General features: G+C 40.3%; 1 protein-coding gene across 6 annotated transcripts in view; it reads left to right on the top strand.

The window, feature by feature from the left end:
- MAPK10 (mitogen-activated protein kinase 10) overlaps positions 1 to 20,152 on the top strand; it is a 182,685-nt gene that overhangs the window by 70,990 nt on the left and 91,543 nt on the right. For 4 of the 6 annotated variants that reach the window (XM_052773090.1, XM_052773086.1, XM_052773123.1 and 1 more), the window contains exon 3: positions 18,750 to 18,821. The exons of 1 other annotated variant lie outside the window; for it this stretch is intronic. In XM_052773090.1, the coding sequence (XP_052629050.1) occupies positions 18,756 to 18,821 (66 nt within the window). In that variant the 5' untranslated portion in view covers positions 18,750 to 18,755. Of the gene's footprint in view, positions 1 to 18,749; positions 18,849 to 20,152 lie in introns of all 6 variants that reach the window. One more of the 6 variants, XM_052773099.1, reaches the window with a different exon arrangement.

Raw genomic sequence — 20,152 nt, 5'->3', positions numbered from 1 at the left:
TTGATTTGTGTTATATGCAGCTTCTGTGGGAGCTGGAAATGCTATCAGAAAATACTTAGGGACAGTCATATCTGATTCTCTGGGCATCTGCTCTTGTTTAGGAAGCAGGGCTCAAACTTATTTATGATACAGGAAATTAGTGTCCTTCAGTGCATTTTTTCAGCTTGGCATTGAAAAGTAGACAGCAGAGCTGTCTGCTTATGCTTGTGTTCTGGACATGAGGCCTTTGTGAGGTTCAAGAGAACAAGAAATCATGGAATTTCCTAACCTTCTGGAAATAGGAACAGAGAAAGAGGCAGTCTGTCTTAAAATGCTCTATCAAGGGAGTAATGGCAATGGTTCATGTGCAGGCATAAAAGAATACCTCTTACTCCTCCTGTGTTGTCACGGCAGTAGCAGCTGCTTGCCTCAGAGAAGGCCAGGTACCTCAGTCTAAGCAGCCCACGGGCAAGTTTGGGGTCACACACTGCCAGCTGGGCCACCCCAGTAGATGATGTGTAGACACAGTAGACAGTTGCTTCAGAGGAAGCATACTTTAACTGACTTTATCTAGTTCAAATTCTAAATGCAAATTAGGGAGAAAAGCATAGACCTTTGTGCAGGCCAACCAACCAGGTATTTATATGTAAAATTTTTTCCTGAATATTTACAAAAAGTGTTAATAGGTTGAGCCCATGGTATTTTCCAGGTAGGTACTGAAAGGTTATTTGCGCTTCCTATCTGGATTGCAGTGTAGGAATAACCCAATGAGAGGGTAAATGACAAGATGAGGGTAAAATGAGGGGGGAAATGGCAAGAATATGATAAATATGAATGAATTAGGATTGGTGCATGTTATTGGTAGTGTTGACAACATCTCAGCTGTCAGGTCTGTGTAATTAGCAGCAATAAAAGCAGCTGTCAGTGATGGATGCTCTTATTACAGTTACCTGGAACTTTAAACTTCATTCACTGTTTCATGTGTTCACGTCTATTATAAATTGGGAACAGTCATTTCTGGAAATTCTCCTTAGTTTATTTCTCAATTCATGTATCAGTATTTCTTCAATTAGTCTTCTCTTCAGATAGTTTCTTTTGGAAGCGATTATTGCATTTTATGATGTGACCTAGAAACTGCACCTCATCTGGCATATTACAGGTCTTTTCCTATTTTTGGTAGTTTCTGTCTTCTTCATGCTGGCTGGACACTTCCTAAAATTGCCTGAAACACCAGTCTCTTTCAGAAAAACAGCCATGATATTCATTGCTTTTCTAAGAAGAAAAATAATGACTTTATTCATAGACTAGGTGTCTAGATCCAATGTCGGGGAAGGTTTCAATATGATATCAAGAGCGAGATTAAGACACAAACGAGGTCAAATGCCGTATAGTCAAAAGAGCTTTTATTATCAAAAGTATCAAAAGTGGAAAATGGTGGCGATAGGATAGAATGGAAGAAAAGGTAGAAATTAAGCAAGCAGTCGGGATAGGATTGCTAGGATAGTCACCACCACGGATCCAGCGGCGTCCCGTTGGTCCTCAATCTTCACTTCTTTGGTGGTGAAAAAGGCCGCCACAGCTTGTCTCTACGGGTTTTTATAGGGCATATTTCGATGATGTCATGCGCTGCAGGTTTTGTCTATCACACGACGCGTGATGGACACCAGATCAGCTCCAGCCCGTTTCCTCCCCTGGATGCCTCAATGGCCTGGTAATCGTCCTTATGGACAGAGGAGTGTCCTGCTTAAACAGGCCATCTCAGAGACAAAGGGCTCGAGATAAGCAGTTCACAGTTCCCTGAGATGACAGCCCAGTCCCTCACACCTAACAATCTTTGAGGCAAATGGTTCAAGATAACAATTCAGTCTCTTACACTAGGGGAAAGAGTTTGAGGAAATTTTTGAACTCAAATCTTTTGTTCACCTTGGGACTGAAGTAAATTATCTTAAAGTATTCATGTGGAGTAGTGTTGTTCTGTGGATAAAAAGTTAATACGGATTTCCTTTTGGTAAACTGTTTTTGTGTAACTTGAGCAAAAATACTGCACTTGACCTTAGGAAGAGTAAGCACATTATATCATTTACAAGATGGTGATCAAGCCACAGCCTGTCAACCGGTCAGTTTTGTCCTGTCCATTTTGCCATGTTTACATGCTGGAAATGTTGCTGTATCCTTTTTCTAATGTATTTCCAATTATCTTGTATGTTATAAGTTTGGACAAAGGTCCAGGAGCCGACTGTGGTGAATAATTAGAAGTAATTTATTAAGCAAGCGGTAAATAGGCAAAACAGCGCTGGGTGGCCGGGGAGCCACTGCTCTACCAACGGCTCGCAACCCCCCTTCCCGTAACCACAGTTCTTATAGTCCTCTATTTCCGGTATACGTGTCATTTTCGGTATATGTATCTTCCTTAGTGTACTCCATGTCTGCGCTGATCTGTTGCTAGGGGGGGCTTTTTCTGCCTCCTGGTGATTGCTGGGATGAAGGCCCCCAAGTCTTCCTCCTGTGACTGCCCTCTGCCCCTCACCTGACACATGCGTGTTTTATTACCATTTGTAGGCCCCAAGTCTTCCTCCTGTGACCACCCTGGGCCCCTCGCTTGACACATGCATGTTTTATTACCTTTTGTATAAACACAAGGCTTGCACAAACATTGTTTACATTACCGGTTGTCTGTAGTTAATGCAAGACCTACACCTTTCTGTTTCAAGGCCGACATCTGGTTTTTCTACTAACATAAGCAAGATTTGATTAACAAATGCTTATCTATTATCACATTGTAAATGGCTACTTTTAAATTTTTCTTTTCTTTTTCTTTTTTTTTAAGGGGTATACACAACAGTGTCTAAAATGTGTCTGGCAATGTTGATTTAATGTTTTAGCTTGTGCAACCCTAAGCTCTTTCTGCCAGACAGCGTAACTTTGGAGCGAAAGGCTGTGATCAGACTGGCAACTCTCAGATGGCACAAGCACCTCACAGACCTCTCCAGCAGAGGATCAGGGTTTTTTTTGAAGCAGGCTACACATGAGCATGTATTTTTTTTTTTTAACTTCAAGGATTTAGGCTCGGAAGTACGTTTAGGAGATATTATTAACTACAGCTGGTTGAAGAAAATGTTGGTAGAAGACTTTTCATTACAAAAAGCACTTAGAACAGAAACATTTGCTTGGGGGGGGGAATTAAAGAAAATCGATCAAAGAGTAAATATTTTAATTCATTTGTGATTTCCTGTACTCTAAGGAATATCTTTTTTTAGGCTTTTTTCTTGGAATTTTGACTGTTAAAGTTTTGTTTCTAGTTTAGAAATATTTTTTAAAGCATTCCATATACTGCAGATTGGAAAATGGAGTTCCAATGGCTCTGTTAGTAGTGTGGGAACTTGTGTGTACTAGAAAGAGTCACAATCCATCAGGTTTGAGATGTTTGTCTGCTGGTGTTTAAGAAAAGTATTCATATATTTTATATATACATATTTTTCCATGCATTTTTCATAATACTCATACCTGTTGAGAAGTCTAGAAGATAGGAACTGAATAAGAGTAAAATTAGGCAATGTGCTGCTAGCTTCTGCCTAGTTCAGGAAAGGTTTACATTTGTAATTAAAGTGTAAAAGCACTAGGAAGTGAATCCAGAAACCCTTATGTTTGCTGGTCTGTTGCTCATTCAAATGGCAATTGCTTTCTTGTAGTATATATTCCTTGCCTGCTGCAAGAAGAGCGCTAAGTGTAATTGTGACTACTGGCCAACAGATGTTTCAGAAACAGAAAATGATCCCCTGTTGAGCACTCAATAACGGCTGTCACCCAAAAAAACATGTTAAAACCCTGAAACCTTAATCTAAAACTCTAGAGCCCTGGTATAAGCCAGAGTTCTACATTTTTGAGTCATGTTTACATTTCTAGTTTAGGAGAGTGAATGCCAGTACTCCAGTGGAATTGTGCGAGGACTCTGTTAACGCTGTATGAGCACAGGCCTCCACTGAGGCTAATGTGGAGCTGCACTGTCCCCATGGGAGCTCTAGGAAGCATTTATGCCTTGGGCACACGCTAAATCGCTGAGATTTTCCTAGAACAAAAAGGGCATGTGGGTTTATATCTCCCTCAAGAGCTTTCTCTTCTTTAGATGATCATGTGCATTATGCACACGTGTAAGGGGTGTGATTATTATTACTGCTATGTAATACTGATCTGATGGCATGTGTGTACAAAGCTTTACAAAATGTGTAGTGTTTATACTCTCCAAGCTTGTAGTCTAACTGGGATGAGTATTAAGCAAACAGGTTAATGATTTATAGGGAGTAGAATTAATCAAGTGTGAAGGGCTGGACAAAATAGAGTATTTACATTTTGTTGTGGGCCTGAAGAAGCTTGGCACTATGGACATCAGAAGGTGTTCTAGCTGTGGGGAAGGTCTGGTAATTGAGTCACAGCTGAAGAAGCCAAAAACATTAGAATAGCAAGCTATGGATTGCAGCATTTTTTGAAAAATACATAAGAAGGTGCTAAATGGAAGAGCTTGAGAATTATTCTTGCACTTAGATTTAGGCAGTCAAAAGTAGGATAAGCTTGTGTTCTTGTACTTCTTAAATTCTTTAGTAAGAGTAACTCATGTAAAATACATGTTTATCCTGATCATGGCAACGTATCACTTTGTGGTACCCACCTCAGATCTTCCCGTCCAAACTCTTTCAAAGTAATACAAAGGTTTGTCATTTAAGTAATTCTTTAGTCTTTCTCTCTCTCTTGCTTCCTGGCATTACTCACTGCAGAGGAGTTCTGGTGGCAAAGGCTTTCTCAAGGATGCTCAGCTTGTTCTTGCTAGGATATACCATACCTTATAAATGGCAGTGCTTTGGGGAGAGAAGTCCTCAATCCATCTGGTGTACCCAGGTAAATTAAACTTGTTGTTGTACTGTCCTTGGCCCCCTTGGCTTACTGGATCAGACACCCATATTTGCTGCTGTTCACCCTTTGGCGCAGCTCTGAGGGGAGCTAGGATGCAAGAAAGAATACAGTTCCTGATGTCATTTCATATTTGAATTATATTCAGTACCTGTGAAAATCTTGATTTCACATGAGGTGTTTGACTTTGTGTGTTTCCGTAGATTTTGAAAGCCTTTTATCCCTGTCCCTGAACTCTCTGGTTCCTCAGCAGAGTCAGGTATTTCTGAAAACTTTTGACAGCTCCCTAAGAATAGGAGAGGTAAACAATTACCTGTTTGTCTAAAATATCTGCACTGCATCTCTGCTTTAATGCACTTACAGCATTTCTCTATAACTGTCGGGGTGCTCATGCTTTTAAATGGTGTTGTGTGCCTCTGCCTGGCAGAATCAATTCCAAATTGCTGTTTACTCATAACAGGGAGTCTTTCCCTACAGTCAGAAAGACATATGAGCTAATGCCTCTGTGTCTTGGTGGCGATGAGGAGGGAGAAATTACAAAACAGCTTGTTTCACTTTCTATTTTCTCTTTTCCCAAACCATTTGTCTAGAAAATTGCCCAGTTTGCCTCTATGGCTCCTTTTTTTTTTTGCCAAAGCACTAGGAGAAGCTCTTCTTCTGTTAAAAGTAGCATGCTAAGAGGGCATCTTTGCCCTTCAGCTTAGTTTGCAGTGATGTGAAGAACAGTTTTTACATAGTTACTGGAATCTTGATATGTTGCCTTCCATTTCAGTACTGTGGAAACTTTTATGTTGCTGTATTAGTTCACCTCCATGAATCACTTTCTCTCTTTCCCGCTCTTTGGTTGTTTTAATGAATGGCTTATGAAAAATGGCATTTAAAATTTTCCAGCTGAAATGGATGACACACTTTTCTGAATAGATAGTGTCTGATGTAAAAGGTTAATCCCCAAGTCCCTCAAATCATTGAATCTTTTGCCACTCAGCAAAGTAGGACCAAACATGTTACGCTCTCTCCATATTCTGTCGTGTATCTCCAAGGATATGATACGATGATCTGATGTGATGAAACTCAGAAAGAGAGGGAGAGAGAGAACAATTTCCTTTCAGAAAGTGAAATTGGGAAATGTAAGTAGAAAAATAGCTCTGCAATTGCAAATAGAGAAGAGCATGATGGCCCATGAAAATACAACATCTTTCATGCTGTAATGTTTTTATTTACTACAAAAAGATAGCAACTACGGGAAAGTACTTTGCAGCAGAGTTACCTTCTTTCAATGTTGCTTTTTTAACTTCACCTGAGTTGTTTTGTGCCACTTGGCACAGGAAAGTAGCCTAAATTTGGCACATGTGATTCCTGCTGGCCATTTCACACTTGGGAAAAGAACCAAAGCTAGGATTATTTTCATGCACAATTCTGAGTGTGCTACATCCCAGCTCTCTGAAGTCCCCGCCCATTGAAATAAACTGCTGGACCCTCTGTGGGGGTCAGTGTTTTGTGGGGTAATATTTGAAGTGAGCCAGCATCCCAAGCTAATGGAGACTGGCCATGGGATTCAAGAAAGTCCACACTCCTTCCCATTATCTCTTGTCCCTGTTCCTTTATTTAATCCGTGACAGCCTGTTAAAAATGGAAGAACCTTGAAACAGAGAGAGATTCTAAATACATCTCCTGAAATGGTAGAGGCTTGAAAAGGCTGCTGTAGTACATACAACAGACATGCAAAATTTCTGTTGCAGCAAAACCAAAACATGGGAGTGCTCTGGCTGTCCTGGTTGTATCTGCTTCTCATGGTCTCTCACAGAAGATTCACAGGTAAGTATAAGAATCTGTAAATGACCATACAGGACATCACTTGCACAGTAGGCCTTAAATAGGAGGACCCTGATTGAAGTCCTAAACCAGAACATCTTATCTGCTGTAACCATTAGCTACTATAAACCTGGATAACCTTGCTTTTCATGTAAGGCTCAAATTCCTCAATTAAATTCCTGGCCTTGGTGCACTTTCTGCAACATTAAATCAGTTCCTTGGTCTAAAAAGAAATGTACATGAAGAAGTGTTTCTACTTGGCGTCTTTGAAAATCCCACCCTCTGACTTTATCAAAGTCACTTTGTTCCAATGCTACAGAACAAAGAAAACAACAAAAAAAAATTACTTTCTTGTGACAGTTAACCTTTGTGTTTTAATGTACCGTTCCTTGTTTTACTTGTATACAAGAGCCTAACAGGAATGTGACTTGGTTTTAATCACTCCTTACCTGTCCAGTCTAAGTTCACAAAACTGTAAATTCTTTTCTAATGTGCTAGTTTGTGGTCATCTGTGTAACAAGTAACTAACAATAACCTTCATGATTCTGTATCTTTGCATTAGTCAGCTACTATATTTCTGGTTTTGCTTATGGGAAAACAAATGACACTTGCAGCAACATCACTCAGCAGAAGTAGATACACTTTCTTTAAATAGTTCTCCTCTCATTCTTTTGTCAGACCCTAAAACTTTAATTGTATTCACTGGATATATAATTATTATTATTCCTTGTAGTAATGGATAGTTTTATTTATTTTTGTTTTCTTTTTGGTCTAGCTGCTAAGTATAGTAAGCTAAGTTTTTGCAAATTGTGTGTCAGGCATGAAGAAGTTGGGCATCAGTGGAAGTATAGGTGCTGCACTCAGTTTTTGTGTCGTTAAGGGCTTGATTAATGTAAGAACTTCATGGCCAAATCTGATGTAGCACTTAAGAAGCGCCTATTTGGAGGAGGGAAAACAAACCTACATGGGATTAGAACATAGTGACTGTAGTATCCGTGTACATGTGCTACATCTAATGCATGCAGACAGCTAAGGAAGCTAAAAAAGAAAATATTGTGCAGTTGTGTGCATCAGCTTGTAGGCTAAAGATCGTTCTATATTAGTATTTTATTTAGCACAAAGCCAATTATCCTTTGAAAAACTTTTACCCTGCAATAACCACAGCTAGATTGGACCAAAGAAACACCCACTTTTGCTGGGTTTGAACCCCGCCTAACTCGAAAGTAGTCTTGGTTTCTTTAGCCTTTCTGCATCAGCATGACATACATTCTAAACAGCAGCAGCATAGGTAAATGGATATAGTCCAGCAGCAGACAAGCTGTTCTTTCCAGTCTCACATCATATTAGATTTAATTATTGATCATCAGAAACACAGGGCCTCTTCTTACTCCATTAAGATTTTTTTCTCATATATTTAGAGTTTTAATCAACACAACCCAGAAAGTATCAAAATTTTCTGTTTTCTTAAACGCAATGCAGCTGCCATTTGATGTTAACAGTTTGCAGTGATTTTGCAATAAATCCTGCTTGCATCCCTGAGATGAGTAGTTCTAGTAGCCGTTTTGTTATGGGAGTAATTAAAATTTATAAATGTTAAAGCTTGGGAGGGGGAAAAGGTTTTCAGAAGGGAAGGAATCTGGATTTTAGTTGTTTGAGAAATAAGCTGTTTTGTTGTTGCAGAATTTACAGTGTAATCTGCTCGTGGCCACAGGCTTGTACTCCAGAACTAAGCCTCTTACATTTTTTAGAGTAATAGTATTTTTAGTTGTGTATCTACTGTATAATATGTAAATACAAACCAAGGCAGGGATTGAGCACCCTGACTTTGCAAGCAACTGAAGCAACTGTCCTTGATTTGAGCAGGGAGGTTGGATAATAGATTTCCCAAGGTCCCTTCCAATGTGAGTGATTCTGTTCCCGAATGACTGTGAGGTGTAAATTGGCTGGCTCAGTTCAGTGGCCAATTATACAGTTCTTTTAAAGTTATGATGATAAATACAGATGTTTCGGTTGAGAAGTTATTCCATAGTCCTAAACAGCATTTCCTATCTCCATCATACAAGCTTTGATATAGGAAAGATGAGCATTGGTAGAGTGTAATATAACTTTTTATCAAATAAGTAAAAGCATGGCTAAATATTATTTTGTTTACATAATTTGTTCCTCTTAAGTCACCCAAACCATAATTTTTTCTTCTAAATTGAATGAAACTGTCATAGAAATTGCTGTTTACCTTAGTGCCACAAAATGAAGGTACCCTGAAATAGGATTTGTATCTGGATTTAAGTGCCCTGGCCTTTCATACATTTCTCCCGAAGTTAGAGTTTTGCTTTTGACTAGGATATTTGTTCTTTTTACATGCACCCTTCTTAATGGGGTGGTTAACTTGCATAACAGAGCAGTGTATTAAGAATGAGATCCAATAACATACTGTTCAACATGTTAGAAGTTAATTCCAAACTGTTAGAGCTTAGAATATATAATTTAGTCAAACCTATTAGTTTTATTGATACTGCTTGATGCAGACAGGAATTGAGTATTTTTCTCAGAGGAAACCAAATTTCTGAGAGGGCAGAATTTTTCATTCAACTGTGCTGAGGTGGTTACCTCAATTTTTTGTCCTTTTTTTTTTTTTTTTTCCCCCCCAGAAAGAGAAAGCAGATCAAAACTAAGTGCCAGAATACAAAAAATGCGGGGGGGGGGGGGGGGGAATAAAAAAAAAAAAAAATCGTGTTTTACCATTGTTGTAAAGGTACAACAATGGTAAAATGGTTATCTTACGGTAGGCAAGTAAGTGTTTTTTACTGTGCTCAGCTCTTTCCAATTAGGTTTTCTTCATTTTTTGGTGACAATAGTAGCCATAGTCTTGCACACTTAATGCTGGAGGGTCATCCTGTTCAAATTCAGAGCTGCTTCCAATATCAAAGTCTAATTTAATGCCTCTAGGAAGTGGCTAGATTTTATTTTCTCTTTGAATTTGCATCAGAGAATGAAGATATTCAGCTACAAATGAAAAGATGTTATGAGAGATTATGACAAGATGTCGTGGTTTAAGCCCAGCTGGTAACCGAGTACCACACAGCCGGTCACTCACCTCCCTCACCGTGGGATGGGGGAGAGAATCAGAAGGGTAAAAGTGAGAAAACTCGTGGGCTGAGATAAAGACAGTTTAACAGGTAAAGCAAAAGCCACGCATGCAAGCAAAGCAAAACAAGGAATTCATTCACTACTTCCCATGGGCAGGCAGGCATTCATCCACCTCCAGGAAAGCAGGGCTCCATCACGTGTGATGGTTACTTGGGAAGACAAACACCATAACTCTGAATGTCCCCCCCTTCCTTCTTTCCCCAGCTTTATATGCTGAGCATGCCATGATATGATCTGGAATATTCCTTGGGTCAGTTGGGGTCAGCTGTCCCAGCTGCGTCCCCTCCCAACTTCTTGTGCACCCCCAGCCTACTTGCTGGTGGGGTGGGGTGAGGAGCAGAAGAGGTCTTGGCTCTGTGTGAGCACTGCTCAGCAGTGGCCAAAACATCGCTGTTATCAACACTGTTTTCAGCACAAATCCAAACCATAGCCCCATACAAGGTACTATGAAGAAAATTAACTCTATCCCAGCCAAAACCAGCACACAAGATCATCATAAACCTTAACTAATTAATCTGCTGCAGCATCTCACAGGAGCAGGTTCTTTATCTGATAGTACCTGTTTGTAAAAGTAAGTATTGCTTAGGTATGTGATACCTTGGACTGTTACAACTTGGGCATTTACACCAGGTATTGTTAAATGTGGAAATCTGACTCGTAATAATTGACTTGAGAATACACGGGAAGCTGGTAGCAAGGCCAGACTTGGAGTTCATTTATTCCTGTCTTCTGCATGTGAGGTGTGATCATTAGGAAAACCTGCTTATAAGTCCCTTATCTTTTCAGTTTGTATGCTCTTTTTCCTTTAATATGTATTTCCTCCAAAAGCCTTTTCAGTGCTATTCCTAAATTCTTTCTTCACCACTCTTTTCTCTTCCAGCAGTTCAGTTTTAGAGCTGCTTGCATGATTCCTGTGAATTTTTACATGCCATTACTTCTCATGCCAGTGGAAGATGATCTGTTTCTGCTGGGATTTAACCTTAATAATTACCCTGTTCACACCATTGCTTTCCGCAGTTATTCCAAGAGTAACTAAAATGAGAGCGTAGACACAACAGAAAAACACTCTTTCTTAGTAGAAGCACTCTCCTTGTCTATTATTAATCCACTTGCAAATTTCAGTTCATATTTATCCTCTGTCAGGTTTTGAAGCTTAGCTTCTTGCCAAGCAGTGAGTCTCACTGAAGCTGATATAGAAAATGCCCTGTTGTTGCAGTGCTCTAAATTAGATGTGAAAAAAATTGTCCTGTAAAAATTGCTGATAAGCCTGAAGGTCTGGTCTTTGAAGACCAATTTGATAGGATATTTGGACATATATGTCCCAATCATAACTGGCAGCAATTATATGAAAAATTGGGGCAAATTGCAGCCCTTCTTTCTTGATGCAGCATGTTAAGGAAGACAGAGCCTGTGTATGAAATTCCATAGGAGTCTGGGGATCGGAAGTGACCATTCTCTCCCGGTATGCTTTCTCATGCTACATGTCTTTGATCAGGTCTTCATTATTTCATTCATTCAGGATACAAAGATGCTAAGTGGAAGGATGCAGTATTCTGACAATATTGTGTAACTTTTTTATTGTTCTTCTTGTTGTTTATGTAGAGCAGAATAGCCAAATTTCAGTAAAGGAAAAATATAGTTACAGGAGTGAGAGTATTACTCAAAGCTTCAGAGAACTGATAAGCTACTGTGATAGGAGTATATATTTTCAGATGGAGAGAGGAATTCCAGTACTAGAAATGCATGAAATGATTCAAATACATTTGCAAAACAGGAAGCATTAATAATTCATAAATGTTAATCTTTGAACATTAGTGTTTTTCGAGAAGGATTTTAAATGACAGCTGAATTGATAAATTGCCCCCTCTGAATGAAGTGCGACAGGATAGGTTTTTTTAAAAATAACTTTAAATGATTGTGTTATTTCATTAATTTTTTTTCATGCTCTGAATCTTTCCATTCATGAATGAAATATAATGAGGCAGCGATAAATACTTTAATTAGCCTTTTGTAGCATGAGTATAGAAATACATGCCTGTGAAGATAGGGAGCACGTTCACTGTACCCATTGTGCACATGTGATGTATTTGGATGGTAATATCAAATAATCAGAAATGCTAGAGTTGGCTCTTGATATGAATATATATAGCTTCCCCTTATTATTGAGATGATGGGAATGGGAATAGATTATAGCATATTATTGGGGGATGTCCTGTGATTCTGTTAAAAACTTCCCGTCTGCAGCCATACTGTGCCAGATTTAAATCTAGTGATGTTTTAAATACAAGTAGTTCTGTCTATGGTATCTTCAGCTGCCGTTTGATTTCTGTTTAAATTGGAACTCGTACTTTTTAATAATTTTTTTTTTTCCACACAGGGTTATTTTTTAAATTAGGATTTGAAGGATTTGTTTCCAATTCATTTTGTTGTAGGACATGTAAATATGTCTCAGAGTACAGCCTCAGGAGTGTGGGAGTTGGTGAGAACAGTACCAGGACTAGTTTGGGATTTGATTCATTTCAAGTGCAGCAACACTGGTTTAAATACATGTCTATATTGGGTCTGTGTGGTAAGGTTTTGATAGTGGGGGGGCTACAGGGGTGGCTTCTGTGAGAAGCTGCTGGAAGCTTCCCCTGTGTCCAACAGAGCCAGTGCCAGCCGGCTCCAAGACGGACCCACCGCTGGCCAAGGCTGAGCCCATCAGCGACAGTGGTAGTGCCTCTGTGATAACATATTCAAGAAGGAGAAAAAAGTTGCTGGGGCTCAGAAACTACAGCCAGAGAGAGGAGTGAGACATGTAAGAGAAACAACCCTGCAGACACCAGGTCAGGGAAGAAGGAGGGGGAGGAGGTGCTCCAGGCGCCGGAGCAGAGATTCCCCTGCAGCCTGTGGTGAAGACCATGGTGAGGCAGGCTGTCCCCCTGCAGCCCAGGGAGGTCCATGGTGGAGCAGATATCCACCTGCAGCCCCTGGAGGACCCCATGCAGGAACACGTGGGTGCCTGAAGGAGGCTGTGACCCCATGGGAAGCCTGCGCTGGAGCAGGTTTTCTGGCAGGACTTGTGACCCTGTAGGGGACCCACACTGGAGCAGCCAGTGCCTGAAGGACTGCGTGCTGTGGAAGGGACCCACGCTGGAGCAGTTTGTGAGGAACTGCAGCCCGTGGGAAGGACCCACGTTGGAGAAGTTTGTGGAGGACTGTCTGCCATGGGAGGGACCCCACACTGGAGCAGGGAAAGAGTGAGGAGTCCTCCCCATGAGGAGGAAGGAACAGCAGAGACAACATGTGATGCACTGACCACAACCCCCATTCCCCATTCCCCTGCACCGCTGGAGGGTGTAGGTAGAGAATCTGGGACTGAAGCTGTGCCGGGAAAGAAGGGAAGGGTGGAGGGAAGGTGTTTTAAGATTTGGTTTTATTTCTCATTACCCTACTGTGGTTCGATTGGCAATAAATTAAGTTACTTTTCCCCAAGTTGAGTCTGTTTTGCCCATGATGGTAATTGGTTGAGTAATCTCTCCCTGTCCTTATCTCCAGCCATGAGCCTTTTGTTATATTTTCGCTCCCCTGTCCAGTTGAAAGGGGGAGTGGGGAGTGATAGAGCAGCTTTGGTGGGCACCTGGCACCCAGCCAGGGTCAACCTACCACAGTGTCAAACAGCTGCTGTAGCTTTTCTCATCAAGAACCTTGTTTCAACCCTGGATTGGTGTATTTGACACAGGTGATTTTGCTGTGGGGTGAGGTGAAAAGTCCTGCCTGCTGTGATGAAGAAAGCAGTATTGCAGCAGGGCAGCTGGCTCCTTTGTCTCTCTGAATTAAAAACTCACATGGAACTTTCCTAAGGCTCCACATTTGTCTTCCAAATTGTCACAAAAAAGCTTTAATTATGCTTTGACAGGCCAAGGCAATATCCATTGGGCATGAGGGATTTGCCTGTTGATAGGAGACGTAGGGATGAGAAACCATCATGGTGATATTTTCTGAAAAGAAAGCAACTGTGATGCTTTCTCCAGACAAGAGAACTTGTTAAAGTGTCAGCTAGGGAAGCAGCTCAGAGGCAACATGGTGGGTGCAAGTGCCGAGACTTTCCTCGGATCACTACAGCAACAGTTCAGGCATCTCAGGCTCAAAGTTTGCATCTATTGGGCCTAGGGCAAACACAGGCTCTCTATTCATGATCCAGAAGGCAATTATGTGAACAATAGTGCCGTCTGGGAAGGAAAATAAGGCTTCCTAGGCCAAAAGACTGGTTGCCAGATTGCCCAGACATTCAGTGAGTACCAACATCGTGTAGCTTTGAGGGTGAGGAAAGAATCAAGGACAAGCAGAAAAATTTACTGCGGGAGGCTATATTTGAGAACTGCAGTTACTATTGGTTTTCTAGTCTGCTTTGTCTACTGTCATTGCGCCGTTTCCTCTCTGGTCTCAGTAATTATACTAACAGTATTGATTTAATCCTTTCAGTCTTCAAAGAGCTGTTTGAATAATAATGAGATAATCTTTCTGACCCCTGGAGAGAAAGATAAGCATTATTAAAAATAAACAGTCCTTCTCCAGAAAAGACAGATTTGGTAATAGCACTGAGGGAAAGGGCAAGTTCATACCTGAAACTGGGGCATGTCATTAGCCTATGTTCTGTTTGGAAGAGTAGCTGTTGTTAAGGGAGGAGGAGTGGAGTGAAGAAGAGGATGGCAAAGCAGCAGGCCAGGTAGAGGCCAAGCCTCAGTGGTATCTGCACAGTCCCAGGCAACAGTTTGCTTGGGGGCTGTGCCACTGGACAGCTCAGAGGATTTTCAGGATTTTGTTACTCTTGCCTTCATGTCTACTTTCCTCCTCCTATTTTAGTGCCTCCTAGTTTTGTCTTGCCTGAAAGTAGATGATGTATTTGCTGCTGAGACTTGTATGTTTTTTATGGGTTCATAGAATAGAATCATAGAATCGTTTAGGTTGGAAAAGACCTTCAAGGTCATCGAGTCCAACCATCAACCATGCCCACTAAAGCATGTCCTGAAGTACCCCGTCTACGCGCTTTTTGAATGCCTCCAGGGATGGTGACTCAACCACTTCCCTGGGCAGCCTATTCCAATGTCTGACACCCCTCTCAGTAAAGAAATTTTTCCTAATATCCAACCTAAATCTCCCTTGCCGCAACTTGAGGCTGTTTCCTCTCGTCCTATCTCCAGCCACCTGACAGAAGAGACCAGCACCCACCTCACTACAACCCCCCTTCAGGTAGTTGTAGAGAGCAACTTATAAGGTCTCCCCTCAGCCTCCTCTTCTCTAGACTGAACAGCCCCAGCTCCCTCAGCCGCTCCTCATAAGACTTATGCTCCAGGCCCCTCACCAACTTGGTTGCCCTTCTCTGGACACACTCCAGCACCTCAATGTCTTTCCTGTAGTGAGGGGCCCAAAACTGAACACAGTACTCAAGGTGTGGCCTCACCAGTGCCAAGTACAGGGGAACAACCACCTCCCTGTTCCTGCTGGCCACACTATTTCTGATACAGGCCAGGATGCGATTGGCCTTCTTGGCCACCTGGGCACACTGCTGGCTCATATTCAGCCAGCTGTCAGCCAGCATGCCCAGGTCTTTCTCTGCTGGGCAGCTTTCCAGCCACTCTTCCCCAAGCCTGTAGCACTGCATGGGGTTGTTGTGACCAAAGTGCAGGACCCAGCACTTGGCCTTGTTGAACCTCATATGATTGGCCTCAGCCCATCGATCCAGCCTGTCCAGATCTCTCTGTAGAGCCTTCCTACCCTCAAGTGGATCGACCCTGCCTCCCAACTTGGTGTCATCTGCAAACTTGCTGAGGGTGCACTCAATCCCCTCATCCAAATCGTCAACAAAGATATTGAACAGAACAGGGCCCAACACCGAGCTCTGGGGAACACCACTTGTGACCCGCTGCCAACTGGATTTCACCCCATTCACCACAACCCTCTGGGCTCTGGCATACAGATGCTTTGATCCTGATGAAAATTTGAGATCCAGTTTTGGTGTTGGTGTTTCATAGACAGGTTTTCTCCCTGTGATGCTACTGCGATCTCTGGCTTCCCAGTTGGATGCCAGCCTGGGTTATTGCAATGTGTTTTGTTGTATCAGCACTGTTCCCGTTGTCCCAGTTCTTCCCGCCCTGGGTGATTTTGCTCAAGGTTGAAAACATAAAGCATCAGAAGTAAGGATAAAGAAATATTGGATGCTTATGCTCTCACCTAAAGCTCAGATCCCTAGTGAGTGAGGCTGTTTGTCAGTAGCTTCTTGTTTTATAACTGCTTTATGTTGTGACACAATTATCTCAGCATCAGGACTGTTCTTTATTCACTTTACACTGACACTTCTTCAGTGGTGCGGTGTCAGCTAGCACCAGAGGAGGTCTGATCAAGGGTATTTACGTCGTTGAGTGTAAATGTATTTTCTACCTTAAGAAATTAAGTTACATACACGTGTGATTATTTACAGGGCACTGAAGGGAATTGCATATGAATTCAGTATATGAAGATACGCACTATGTAAAACACGAACTCAGATCTGTTTCGCCCTGAGTATACAGTCTTACAGACCTCTGTGCTACAGAAAGGTATTGTCATTCCTGGTGTACAATTGGAGGATCTCAGCCTCTAGTGATTCATTTGATATATCTCATGTACAGAGGAATATGAGTATTGATCTAGGCCATTAAAACATATCATACTTCTGTTATTTTGTAAGCAGTGACTGCATATAAGGACAACATAATAAGTTGTTAAATGTATTCCAGTTCATAAAATTCACCAGTCTATTCCTCTGCCAAGGGTGACTATTAACACTTACAGTCACTCCTGTAACACTTACAGTCACTCCTGTGGAAAACTGAGGAGCTGTGTTATGACTAGTAATAGATATATCATACAAAACGTGTCTTCTCAGTTGACCCTTGCAGCAAATTCAGTGAGGAACCAAATTTCCCCAATTCCCTTCCCCTCCGTTATTCACTTTCCATGATTAGTCTCTGTCTTGAATGTGGTATGTTATGAATAATGATATTTCAGTCATTGATTATTATAGCAATATAATGCATCCAGCCAATAGGATTTCACAGTGTATATATCTGCAGCGTGAGAGTGTAATTATCTGCTGGCTTTCCAGAAATCACTGGCAATATGACTAATGTTAAAAGCTTTTTTTGTATCTTTCTTTCTTTCTCCTTCTCGTTTTAATATAACTCTCTGTGGAATGTGAGGCTCTGGTAATGACTCACTGGGCAATGAGGCAGCAATCTTTGACACTGTAACGTGATGCAGAAAAGGTCATACACTTGCTTTCATAACAGGATTATTCATTCATTCATTAAAAATTAAACACATGTGGGAGCATGTGATGCATTCAAGTTGGCAAGTATTGGTGAATACTTTCTTGTAGTTTCTTAAGTCCTGGTCAGTTTGTGTCAGATGAAGTTACTCCAAATTAAGTCTTGTCTCAGTGGCGTTTACACCTGAAATTAGTTAATTGTTCCTATTGAAGATAAGTGCCTTACGGAGGAACATAGTGTTTTAGAATCATGGCTATATCTTAACAGAGTGATGCTGTGGTTTTTTGGTTTTTAAGTCTTTGCAGTGGGCTTATATTTAAAAGAAAAACATGGAAGTTCTGTATTATTTATCTCTTTTAACCTAAAATTGCTGGTTTTTTAATTGTACTGTTAAAAATTTGTTTGGTTTTTTGGAGTCATGCAAAAAAATCCATGTGCTCCAAAGTCTTGTGACATACCTATTTATTTCAGCCTGGTTGCATTACTGTGGGTTATTTCCATTGATGTCCCATGCTAGAATGCAGCTAGGAAAGGATTGATTAGTCAGAGCTGAATGTGGTACTATGGAATTAAGTTAAAACAGCTGTAATAGGGTACACAGGGAGACCTGTCTAGTCTAGTGTATGGCTCCCTTGGCCAGTATCAGATGCCTGTGAAAGAATCTAAAAATAGGGTGAGCATATAGTGGCAGACTGTGACTCAGGGTTGCCTTAAGTCAGAGGTGATATTTTTGAGGTTAATAGCCTTCAGCAGATTCCTTCTTATGTGAATTTGCCTAATCATACTAGGACTTAATGTTGACTTCTGACATCCACAGCAACATGAGGCAGGGAGTTTCACAGTCTGATGAAACACTATGAAGAATTCTCTCCTATTGCCAGTTCTGAATCTGTTGTTTGATAACTTAGTTTGATGCCACATAATTCTTCTATTTTTTAAAAAAAGGGAAGAGTGTTTTCCTTTTCACTTTTCTGTATGCCACTCATTTTATGGATCTCCAGCATATCTTCACTCAGACAGCTATTTTCTAGGCTAAAAAAAAATTCTCAGTCCATGCAGTTGTATCATGTAAGGAATCTGTATGTGCTTTGGACCCTTCTTACCACCCTTTTCTGTAATTTTTCTAGTTATAATATGTTAAGATGAGAACCGTAACTACACGTAATATTCATAAAGTGGTTGCCATGAATTTATACAGTGACATAATTAGTCTTTCCATTTCTATAACTTTCCTAATAATTGTCAACTTAAGACTTGTTTTTTTCCTCCCCATAATAACAACTGTCTCCCATTCCCACATTGTTTAGAACATTATTGACCTGATTTTTATTTTTGTTTATGTAGGAATATACAAAATGACATGATAAACTTTGAGGTAATGGCATCAGTTACTGTAAAATTTTGCAGATGTAACCAAGTCATATTTGAGGCTATAACCTTGATGAGCATCAGAAAAAAATTAGAGCCTATTTACAGTTCAGTGTTCTAACTGATATCTGTTGTTCACAAGCTGGGTAGCAACTCAAGTTGGTTTTATAATCCAGATGTAGATAGAGCTCCATTGTACTTGCACATCAGCAGACATACAAGATTTCTATGTTTACTTTTCTTTAATTGCAGGTATTTATGAGCCGCCATTTCTTGTATTATTGTGGTGAACCTACTCTGGATGTGAAGATTGCCTTTTGTCAGGTGTGTGTTCCTTACAGGTAAAACAAGGTACAGTATAAACTTATACTTTATTTTTGCAGTTCATGCCATAATAAATTTAAAAACAGAAGTGAATTTCAGCAGCTTACTGCGAGTAACCAGTTATAAGAATGAGAGTAAATATAAAAAATAGAAGAATGCATCACAAAAATTACTTTTCTATTTATTTTGAAGTTTATTTTGTAGTTTGCTCTTAGTGATTTTTAATTTTGTTCTGCTAAAATGTCAGCTAATGTTCTGAGATTTTTTTTTTTTAGGTAAAAAAAATAGCAGAGTTTGCAAACAGAAAAAATGTTGGCTGTACTTCCAGTAAACTTAATGATGAATCAAACAACATAACTGTACATACACAGATGCTTTCACAGAAATATGCAAATTAAAACTATTTTATCTTAGCCTCTATTTTTATGAGACAGAGCCTTATACATTGTAGCCTGTGACTACAATTTTCTGTTCCTTAGTCTACCTTTATTAGAAGTGAAGGGAGGGTAATTAAAATTGTGTGTCTTGTCTCCAGTTGAACACCATGTGCTATGTAGGTTTTGGAGTCATGAGACTGCACTATAGCCAATTTTGTATTTCTCAATTACCCTTGAAATTGTTTGTTCGCAATGCTTGGAAGTCTACAAGGCTGAAACTTAAGTTTGTGATATGAAGAAAAAAGTGTATTGATTTGTCCTGGTTTTGGTTCTCTTGGTTAGATTAAGTTACTTAACACACACATATATATATATATGTATATATATATGTCACAAATCTGTGTGCATGCTTTTCCATCATGAAGGAAAGATGACTTTTTTTGCTCACTTCTGAACAGTGTTTTGGGTTTGAATTCTGTCTCTTCATAGTTTTTGTGGTGAGATGGGACACCAATAATCTAACTAGCAGGAGGGACATTAGGGACGTTCTTCATTTTTTGAGGGGTGAGAACAATGCTGCATTCTTAGAAATGGAATTATGGTAAACCCTGTTTTTTTCCCCTTTATATTACTTATGGGGTCCAAGTGAAAGTACAATTCTAAAAAAGAAAGGGCTATTACTTGTATGTAAGCATTTAATACAGAACAGTGACAGGTGTTGGGAGGTTTGTTTTGTGTTTTTCAGCTCAGGAGTACTAAATATTTGTTCTGCTGAGAAGGTTGGCTCTGCACTTAGTAAGTCATCAGCTCTAGGATGGATCTTGGCTATTCAGTTTGATAATTTGTTTAACTGCCTTCTCTGTCCTTTTTTATCTTCTGTTCTTCATGTGCGTATGTTTATCTAACTGGCTTAATTCTTCCACTGTTTTTGAGAGAAGAAAACATTTTGTCAAA

This window comes from Harpia harpyja, chromosome 2 (assembly GCF_026419915.1).
Source record: "Harpia harpyja isolate bHarHar1 chromosome 2, bHarHar1 primary haplotype, whole genome shotgun sequence".
Lineage (NCBI taxonomy): Eukaryota > Metazoa > Chordata > Aves > Accipitriformes > Accipitridae > Harpia > Harpia harpyja.
This window is presented reverse-complemented; position numbering and strand designations above follow the sequence as displayed.